Raw genomic sequence first — 11,024 nt, 5'->3', positions numbered from 1 at the left:
TTCTTATACAATCAAAATCATTCTAATCAAACTATCTATAGCCACGAAATATATTAAATGTTCTCCAAAACACATTTGGACTTTATTACAAAAGAAAAGCGAAAAAAATATTGAAGACCAAATAACAATCTGCTAAAAGAAATTGTTCGGAAATTTTTACTGTAGTGTTTTAACAACCATTTATAAGTGTAAATAATCATTATTTGTTGGATCATCTTTCAATCGATGCTACAACATTAAATATTCATTGAACGGTGTTTTCAGTTCGTGACAGCAATTGGATGCATACATATATATTGTGTATCCCATTGCGTTCATATTACCATAAACGTAATAAAAACACCGTTCAATGCATATATCTACATCAAACAAATCGTTGAAATACCTTACGAAGAAAGTTGAAGTCGAGATGTGTTGCGACGTATGTGACTGTGGCAGCTGTGGTTGCTAAGATAATACAGTTCTAGTGAATCTACATAAAGGCACTAGTATTGTTTTCAAGAAACACCATTTTTGTTTAATTACTTTTATGTTTTCAATTGATATATTCACAATCCACAATTTCTGTCTCGGAATGACTATGGTTGATAAGCACAGCGTGTATATATAATATTTAGCAGTGACATGATCAAATGTTTTGAAGGGGCTGTACGCTTCAGTTGTTCTCGTGGACAAATTAAATATGCAGCCATTTCCAAAATATTGAGTTCAGTTTTTTGACAAAATACTCACTTGACGTTTGCTTTTTGTGTTTTTGAAATCATCGAGTAATAGGAATAAACACTAATATTGAATTGGTCTGTCCTTTCAAAATGGCGCCTCCTTGTTGACGTTACTGTTACGTCACAAATATACCACGTCATAATGATATTTTACCGGTTCCCGCGCTTATTCATCTTTTTTTTTCACTGAATTTACGCTAATTTATTCGCAGTCAAAGTTTACTAAGATTAATAAGGGAGTGATGTAAATATATAGATTTATGAAAAAGTATCAAAGGACTAATGGGATGTAGATATATTAGGAGTATTCCAAAAGTTTTCTGAGCTTTGACGAGAATTGCTGGTGAAATATAATTATTATCTTCAGAACATAACTCTATTAAAAATATCAAATGCACCACCAATGGTTAAACTATTTATTTCCCTAGCCTTAGGGAATTATTATATAAATAAAAACAACTGAAAAAAGATATATGAAAATGTGTATCTTTTTAGATGATTTCAGGCAAATAACATAGTATTACGAGTATACAGATCATTGTAGAGACAATCTATTTCCAAGTTATAAATATTGCTCTGCTATTTTATTTCGAGAAACAAAATGTAGCTCCGCAATAAGGAACGACCTCCACAAATGGCGCCGTATTAACGACGGCCTCAATGCCTTTACCCGAGGTGAATAATCAATCATTGCATTTTAATTTGGACCAATTACCTAGGTGCGCGATACGACGGAAAGCAGTTGGGAGACGTTGAAAATTCCTGGCATTCTCTCGGAAGTCCTAACCATGTCCCATACCCCTGGCTGTGTAAGGCTGCATACAGGGATTTCTTGCAGCGCTGGTATTGCGTAGATGTTTGTTTAGTCGCTAGGTAGTCATTCTTGACAAGGGTCCGTAAGCCTACATCCGTACCTATTTCATTATAGGACCGCAGCAGCTCTCGTTTACACAGTCTTGATTTGGTCCTAAATTTTCAAAATCAATAATAAAATATCATATGTGTTGTCTGTCTTACTTAATCTTCATCGCCGTAAAACATTTGTATACTCTATTGAAATAGAAGCGTCAACTCTCAAGTTGTTGTTTTGTTGTTGTTGTTGTTGGTTTTTTTTTTTTCGTTTCTTCATATGCAATAGATCAAACCTAATAATATAGTTCGCATCCTGTCTTTCTATATGATTTCAGCTCTAAGTGTAAAGATCCCCATAAGTTTATTTGTATATTTCTTCTGCAGTGACAACGTATGTCGGAAAAACATAAACAAAAAATATCCACCATATATGAAATGTTGATTTAGTTTAAGTGTTGTTTGGTAGTTGTCCTATCTCCCTTCAAACAGACAACTTTAAAGTCCGACATGTTTCATATTTCATATTCAAAACATATCTTTTACGACATTTACTTTTACTGAACATTAGTTAACGTTTAAAATTACAATAATGAGTATCATTACTATATCATATTCTAACACGATTCGTTTGCAACGCATGTTTTGATTGGATTGGACGTGACGTCACACAGTCTGAGAACTCTCAAAAACTCACAAGACCATTTGCAATTCATAATTAAAATGCCAATGTTTAGAATTATTGTAGTTGAAATATTCATCTGTTCAGAAAGAATATCCTATACTAGGTTATTTCATCAAAAGTTGGAGGTTTTGTATGTATACAAAAAAATGTAGGTCCTCTATTTGCTAAAAATTACAGGTTTCCGGTGGCCCTATAACCACGTAACAGACACATGAACAGAAAGTACAGTACCAGTGTGTAGGCATCTAGCCAAGTAAAATCCGAAACTGAACAAGTGCACAAATATTCACATAATCACATAGAAAAACCTCAACACCGAATTTGTCGAAACGTACCTATCGCTATGCATACTGCGGAGGAAATCCGAATATGTCGTTAAATCTTTGGTCAAAAAAACTTTCACAAAAACAAAAAAACCCGTCAACATACAGATCAAACTATCGCCAGTATGGGCGTACTCACTCAACATCCTTGTGGGGTGCATTCAGCGATTCATTGCGTCAAAATATCTTCGTCGCCTATAGGAGACGAATTTTAAAGTATTTTTCTTTTTTCCCATAAATCAACATTAAATCTCACTGCGCATGTGCTTTTTTAGCGACGGAATGAACAGAAAATAAAAACATTTTTGAAATTTTGAAATTCTGATCAACTTTTGCCGTGCACCCACAAATCACTGTACCCTACTAGTCGACCTTGGCCGTTCGTCCGTGGTCAAATGACCGACTTTGAAAGCATCTTTCTGATTGGTCAGTCCGACTACAGTATGATACGTCACTAGTGGAGGTCACAGAGTACTTACCAGCGTACGTTAGCGATTTAAAACAATGCTTTTAAATATACTTAACAGTAAACGTGTTAGAATGGGGATAGTATGTTGTTTTTCGTGGCTATACTGGCGATTACAACATGTAATTTGGTTTAAACTCTCGAGTTCAAACCAATTTTCATGTTCTTAATCGCCAATATAGCCACTCAAAACAACGAGCTATCCCCTAAGAATGGCTTACGTGGTTAACGTTGTTTTGCTATATCCACTGTTGTGTAGTAGGCCTGTTGTTCCATCCGTCATTTCTGGGCAACCGTCCGCACTATTCCAGTTAACGCTATGTGTCAATTTCTTGACGCTTCGTTGGGGAGCTGTCTTCCGAGATACAGTACCAAGTAAGGGATGATTTACCTTATAACCATGTGGTAAAGATCCTATCGGACAGTTCTTTTCCAGCCTGCAGCACATTGCCCTTGCCATGTGTCCGTGGTTGTAAAGAGTTCCTTTAAATGGAAATAATCCTAAAGTAATGACTTCTGGTAAAGTGATTATAATATGAAATGCAAGTATGGAGTGTAAATTGTCGAAATCGAAAGAAACATCTGCAGAATAAATCATATAAGCTGTTGGATACATTAACATTCCATAGAGATTTGCTGTATATGAAACTTAAAAAGAAATACCTAACAAATTCAACCTTTACGTAGGCACACATACTGTTAATTTGGAGTAAAGAAGAAAAAAAAGGATACATGTTTTCGTCTCTACCTAATGTAATGGAGCTGAAGTACACAGGTTCCATCATATTGGCCAGAAGCGCTCCTTGCACTCCTAAAAGGTTCCACTTGCAGAGCTTGTCACTACAAGACATGACACGCAATCGTTTCCCACATCTCAATGCGTTCATATCCTGGTACTGCTGAATCACTTTTGGGGTCGGACTCTGTCCTTCGCCTACGCAATAAGTGATTATTCTTAAAGCGATGCAAGAGAAATTATTTGAATTATTCATAATTATATCGTAATTGAACTGGAATATCTTTATTCTAAAAAGTTATTTAATTCATATAGTTACATACACTATATCAGTACATACTCAAGGCGCCAGTATAATCATTGCTGCAGTTTGAAAAATTGAAATGGAACATTTCTAAAAATTGCCTAGGAAAACAAATTTGAAAATGATTTTCCGAAATATCGGAATATGCTTGTTCAAAAATAACAGTCTAAATGGCATTCTAAAAGTGAGTAGAGTATACTGTTACTTTGTTCGAGTTTTGTCCGTAGTAGTCCTTGCTTTTTATTACCGAATGTTGGATTATGACCGTTTTCTCCAACTGACAGTCCAGCACTGAGGAACAAGATTGTTTCTTTAAAAAATCAATCTTTGAAAAGGCAACAGAGGATTGTTGCGTATTAAGAAGTGTAAAAAATATTGCAAAACTCAAATAGGTGACCTTTTAACTAACAAATGGTAATAAGGTAGAATTGTATTTCTTGTGCGAAATTGGAAAATTGTTGCGTATCAAGAGGTGTATAAAATATTACCAAACTCAAATAAGTGATCTTTTCAATTTAAAAAAATGGTAATAAAGTAATATAGTATTTCTTGTGCGACAATTGGACAATTGTTGCGTATAAAGGGGTGTACAAAATATTACCAAGCTCAAATAGGTGATCTTTTTAATTAAAAAATGGTAATAAAGTAAAGTAGAATTTCTTGTGCAACAATTGGACAATTCTAAAACATATCTTAGGATTACTATTAAATTCAGTTGTTACCTGTGCGTAAACAATGCTCCGTCTCCACAGGGCGCGGTGGAAATATACAGGTGAAGTTCGATATCAGATGCTAGCTCAACCTTTCCCTGCCCACCTATTTGAAGGATATTTGACTTTTGTCCCATGCAGATCTTTTTTATATGGTGATAAAAGAATCTGTATGTAAAAATTGTTTTGATAAATATAATAAAAATGAATGATATAAAGGAAATTTCGACCACAATAGAAAAGCGTTTTTGAGGATGAATCAACCTGTTTTGTGTCAACTTGTTTTCTTTTCATCAAAATTAGGTGGGTGTAAGGATATGACCTAAAATGAAATGTTTCTAATTGATATATCATTCGGCAATTTTGGAAATGTGTGGAAATATCCCAGTCGATGTCATAAAAAATCATAAGCAAGTTTATTATCTTCAAAACATTAAAGTAGCTTCTCTATTGTGGTCAAAACAGGTCACAAAAACTCATGGATGTTGTATATGGTACTTTTTCCACTCTCATTGGGTAGTTTCCATATGTAACCTCATATATATACATGTGTGTGTTTTTTAGTGTTTTTCTTTTTTTTTTAATTAACACGTTAGGTCACAGTTTTATAATCAAATTTCTTATCAAATAACAGTTATTGACAAAACTGTTCATTTAATCTTGTCTGTCAAGGTAACATCTTATTTCAATGTCAATGATTAGTCTACCAATTCTCGTTCCATTATATATTTTTCTCTCTGTTATACTGTTTATTAAAATGGAAATAAAATTTCATAATTGGGCATCATCGTGCATATCAATATATTTTTCACTGATTTGACAAGCGATACAGAAAAGAATTTCTTAAACCCTACCGAAATGTTTTCTTTTCTTATAATCGTGAAATACAAATAAACTACCAGTGTTTTTGTGATATTCAAAGAGGAACACTTCAACACATACTCACATTACCTACGGAACGCCACGACTGTTTTATGTTTAATATATACACTGTGTTAAGTTGTTTCTACATTGTCAGCTTAACACGTCAGTCATTATGTTAGGAAAGTATATCATTCTATTGTATTAGTATGTCATGTTGGGTTAGTTTGTCATTCTGTTGAATTAGTACGTCATTATGTTGTATTATTAAGAAATCATGTTGTCATTATGTTGGGTTAGTATGTCATTATGTTGACTTGGTATGTCATTATGTTGACTTGGTATGTCATTATGTTGGGTTAGTATGTCATAATGTTGGGTTAGCCTGTCACTATGTTGTATTAGTATGTCATTATGTTGTGTGTTATTATGTTGGGTTAGTATGTCACTATGTTGTATTAGTAGGTCATTATGTTGTGTGTTATTATGTTGGGTTAGTATGTCACTATGTTTGTTAAGCAGGTCATAATGTTGGGTTAGTATATCATTATGTTGTGTTAGTAAGTCACTGTGTTGGGTTATCATGTCATAATGTTGGGTTAGCATGTCATTATGTTGATTTAATATGACATTATGTTGTGTAAGTATGTCATAATGCTGAGTTAAAATGCCATAATGTTGGGTTAGTATGTCATAATGTTGAATAAGTATGTAATGGTGTTGAGTTAGTATTGCAATATTTTGAGTAATATGTCAATATGCTTGGATATTTTGTCATCATGTTGTGTTAATATGTCTTTGTGTTGGGAAAGTATGTCATTATGTTGTGTTAATATGTCTTTGTGTTGGAAAAGTATATATATGCTATCGCCAATCTATATGCAATACATAACAGTTTTATGAATGGGTGACTATTTTTTTATTCAGAAGCAAACATCTAATAATAAATTTTAAAGCTTGATGTATGTGCAAATATTATAGAACTGAATGTAGGCAAGAGGATCTGACACAGGGGCTTGTCACGTTCCTATGACACATATACACTAGAACTGTTAACCGTTGGCTGACCAATACTCCCATCCCCAAACCCTCCCTACAAACACTAATTTGCTTACATTTGTATAGTTGATAGATGAGCTGTAAGGCCTAACATTAAATAAAAAAATGAAATTGAAATTAATAGATATCAATTATGATATATCATATTATATTAGATTGAATGGAATTGATTGAATGACTGATGAGCAGTAGTGCATTTCACATTTCACTTGTTTAGGATAGTTTGTCCGTACCATATGGGAAAAAATCATTCTTGGTCTTATGCCGAAAAGGACCAAAAGGAGAACAATAAAGTAGGGCGGTATAACGTTTTTTTTTTTTTTTTCCTCCTCACAACATGACACATTGACAAAACATTATCTCAACACAATGACATTAAATAAACACAGGGACATATTAGCTCAACATAATGACACATTGACACAACATAATGACATATTGACTCAACACAACGCCATATTAAGTCAACACAACGATATATTAACTCAGCACAACGACATATTAACTCAACACAACGACATATTAGACCAAAATCATAGCATGTCAACTCAACATCATAACTTATTGATAAAGGAGAACTTCAACTTTACCGATGCTATGCCTTTAACACTCGTGGCGTTCCATACGTTTAAACAGTTAGGGTATTTTTCTATTATTATAAAACGTGTTATATCTGTGTCTGAACCAAACCTTTTCATTCCCCGAGAAGCAAGGATCTCTGCGTGCGAGTCCACCAGCACTTGTCCGTCTGTTGTCAGTGCGTCTCCTGTGATAAAGCGACTCCCTGAATGACATCGAAAAGAATTAAATACAATATAAATGACACCATCTTCGCTGATGACATGGTGATACAGGTGGTCACATTATCAAGTTAAAACCATAAGGCTTGCAAATATTTTCTAATTTAATGCATTCGTAATGTTTTAATGGAAAGTATTGGTAACTATTAGGCAAAGTGAGTCAATGATGCAACATAACAGTTTATATCTTTTTATAAATAGAATATAATCTACTGAATTATATAAAGTATTGGATACGATAACATACCAGATGCCAAACTGATAACTTCAAACGTCTTGTTAGTTTTTGATTCCATGACGACTCCCGCTAGAACCTTCCAGTCAGCAAGGTAAACAGGTATGTCTGCTACCACTGTGTCAAACTTCTCATGACAGAGTTTAGCGATTTTGTCATGGAAGGTCAAAGACTCGCTCATAGTGAGCTGCAATCACAACAATTATGTAGCTAATGAAACTATATACATACAACCTCAGGATCCTGACCTCTTTCTCTAAGGATCAGCATTTTTTTATCAATTAATCTAAGTCGGAGATGGAACTCCTTGACAAATCTATTTTAGATCGATCGAACTAATAATATAACAGAAAAAATCAAAAACAAAATGTTATATTTAATGAAAATAAAACATCTTTTAATTTCCTATGTTGGAAATATGTTTCGTTTGTTAGAAATTCACACCAATTCAATTGCATTTATTAAGTTAATGCGGTGGAAGAAAGATGTCATTGAATTTAACAGAAAGACACGTTTACCTGTACTTGACGCAACAGAACATAATGTGAAACTTAACATTAGGACTGATAGGAAATCAGTAAATAAAATTTACGGAAGGAAACTCAGGCTTATTCTGGTAGAGCTTCTTTCGTTTTTTTAAATTTTGGAACAACTATACCTCGTGTAATTGAAATAGTCTGATTCGAGAAAAATAATCACCTCCTGCTTTGAGGGTACGACAGGGAAATTATCTCACCCTGGGGTTGATATTATTGTTTGCCTTTCCCTCAGCAGAGCCTCGGGTTAGACAACCTAGAAATCATCCCTCGGGTTGGTGATTTCTCTGTCACACCCTCAAGGTAGGGGAAATTGTATTGATCGTTAATTAGATTTACCTATATACCACTAACAGCAGAGGTTGTGATGTATTGTTAGAGTTATCATGAGAATCCGAATGAGCTGATGTTCACAGCATTGCAATGGTGACATACTGTTTATGTGGATACAGTAGGTTTAATACCAATACTCTTTAGGTTTCCTCTGCATCACAACAAAACAAAAGGAAACGTAATACTAAATTAATAAAATAGTCATTAAACGACCTGTTCCGAACTTGAATATTCAAATGATAAAGATTGTTACCCGATATAAAATGTACATTACCTTTAGTCATGTGAAAAGATTAAAGTTTGATAATTGAGCAAACAGATTGCGGCCGTCGTTCAAGACCAATATGAATGCTGCTGTAAATAATTAATGTATTAAATACAGCATGTCTATTGGCATATTAAGTATTTAGACACAACCAGTCAACACGATATCTGCAATATGTCTTCTTACCGAGACCGATGAAAACTTCAACATATCAAGAGATGCCTCCGCGGCTTTCCTTCTCGCAACTTTTTTGCTGCCACCAGTCCCTTCAGCTAACATTCTGTCCCCTATATAAGCTCGCATTGTGTATCTGGGACAGAATAGATAATCTGTATCACAGCATTGACACCGTAATATAATATGGAATGTAACATAATACGATCTCTAAAGCATTGAGAGACACACTAAGCTGATGTTGTAGAAGGTTAGTATACTTCACAGGGTGATCGGATGGTTGCTAGGAATGGGATAAATCGAACTCACACGGGGTAGATTAACCCAGCTGGTTCGCGCTACGACGTCAAACATGATAGCGTAACGTCTTCATTTTATGTCGCGTAACCATGTTATCGATTTCAACGCACATTGATGAAAAGGTTTTGCAGCTTAAAAACCAATTTGTTACACTTTTTGGAATGTGAGAAAAACAATCAGGCATAGGCCATTACCGTCGACAGAGATATCACAACCTATTCGTAAGAGTTTAGGTAGCCATCACTTGGCAAGCCTCGTGTCTTCAAGCGAAGTTCCTACATTAGGCTTGTGATACCTCTGTCCGTGGACCATGACCATGTAAGGTTCTATTAGTCCCGTGTAATTACCATGCCATTAATATGGCATTTCACCCGTCATGTAAAAACGTATGTAGATACACTAACGAGATTTTCAAAACAAACAAATCTATAGTAAATCCTACATCGTCGGAGACAATGGATTATCTTAGGTAAAATGAAGTGAGATTATATGATATAACCAGCCTTTATCGGCACATTTTGGGTTGTAATTGTTTACCTCGGGGATTACTAGTTTTACACACGACGTCTACCCTTCCTCCAGAAAGTAAACAGCAACTCTAGACAAAACACTAATAATAATATTAAGTTCATTAAATAATATCTTCATAATACATTTATCAAATATTTAGAGGACGGCGAAGCCAGTATCTGTATACGAGTCTTAGTGCAGTTTTAAAATTAACTTGATCTTTTTCTAAATTCATATCTAAAGTAACTGTTGACATTTCAGGTTTTATGTACTTAAATCGCTTTACAGTAGTTTCGGTAAACTGTATATTTGTTAACTTTCGCGGGTTTAAAAGTTTCAAAATTTTCTGTCAGAAACTTATTCGCGGGGTTTTAATTTTGCGATTCCTGAAATAAGTCTGCCTCTTTGTTCTTTACATGTGAGCTAACTGTACAGTGCTTCGATGATATTGATTTTTTTAAATACATGCACATTAAAATGAGTTGAAATAATTTGATTCTTTTTTAATAATGGATATATCACCAGCTCATGAATTAACCTGCATTTTATATTATTTAGCGAAATTAAAACCCTTGCGAATGTAAGTAACTATACAGAAACATCTAACAACATTACTTCTTACACATGGTATTTCCATTTCTAATCATTGATATCAAATTATTTATTTTTCTATATTTCATATTGCTTTTCTTCATAAAAAATCTGAACCTGGTCCTTAAAAAGAAAATATGTTAATCTTAAATCCTATTATATAGAATGGAAAAATAAGAATCTCGTCAATTAAGTTCTATCGTCATTATCGGTACAATTATGTAACCTATATATACATAAATAAGATAATAATAATAATAGTAAGATAGTTTGATTATTTTACTTAAAACACAGACAAGAGTTTTTTTTTATGAAATTCTATACGTACGTTTGACAGTAAGGAGGGTTCCATTTGGCTTCCTCTTTGAATCTTGCAACTACCCTACAAGCATCTGCATATTCCACCAATGCACTGACGGGATGTTTTCCTTCTAACACTTTACAGTCAGAGATCGTGCGTCTCATCACAAGTTCCCGGTCCCAGGCTGGTGTGACTGGGCGAGGTGTCATTTCATTAATTGGGGTATTTTCATTTGTTGCGTTAGCGACGTCATCAGTTGAATTT

The 11,024-nt window shown here is 34.1% G+C and overlaps 1 protein-coding gene across 2 annotated transcripts; it reads right to left on the bottom strand.

Moving 5' to 3' along the window:
• Positions 1-129: 129 nt before the first annotated feature.
• LOC117334380 (double-stranded RNA-specific adenosine deaminase-like) lies at positions 130-11,024 on the bottom strand. 2 transcript variants are annotated; one of them, XM_033893972.1, is made up of 9 exons: positions 10,788-11,024; positions 9,071-9,194; positions 7,763-7,937; positions 7,406-7,499; positions 4,808-4,963; positions 4,291-4,376; positions 3,794-3,979; positions 3,267-3,528; positions 130-1,689 (listed from the first exon to the last, which is right to left on the bottom strand). In XM_033893972.1, the coding sequence occupies exons 1-9, from the start codon at positions 10,967-10,969 to the stop codon at positions 1,434-1,436; spliced, it is 1,521 nt and encodes a 506-aa protein (XP_033749863.1). In that variant the 5' UTR covers positions 10,970-11,024; the 3' UTR covers positions 130-1,433. The 2 variants fall into 2 exon arrangements, with proteins under 2 accessions (XP_033749863.1, XP_033749864.1); XM_033893973.1 differs by having other exon boundaries at positions 9,071-9,968; positions 10,788-10,895.

This window comes from Pecten maximus, chromosome 9 (assembly GCF_902652985.1).
Source record: "Pecten maximus chromosome 9, xPecMax1.1, whole genome shotgun sequence".
In the NCBI taxonomy this organism is placed as follows: domain Eukaryota; kingdom Metazoa; phylum Mollusca; class Bivalvia; order Pectinida; family Pectinidae; genus Pecten; species Pecten maximus.
Note: the sequence above shows the minus strand (reverse complement) of the source record. Positions and strands in the feature narration are given on the sequence as shown.

Excerpts from the sequence above, each read along its gene's own strand:
- LOC117334380 (XM_033893972.1), bottom strand. The coding sequence starts at position 10,969 with ATGACACCTCGCCCAGTCACACCAGCCTGGGACCGGGAACTTGTGATG. Across the intron at positions 9,195-10,787 it reads AACCCTCCTTACTGTCAAAC|ATACACAATGCGAGCTTATA; the intron begins GTACGTATAGAA and ends ATTCTGTCCCAG. Across the intron at positions 3,529-3,793 it reads CTTCAGCTCCATTACATTAG|GAACTCTTTACAACCACGGA; the intron begins GTAGAGACGAAA and ends TTCCATTTAAAG.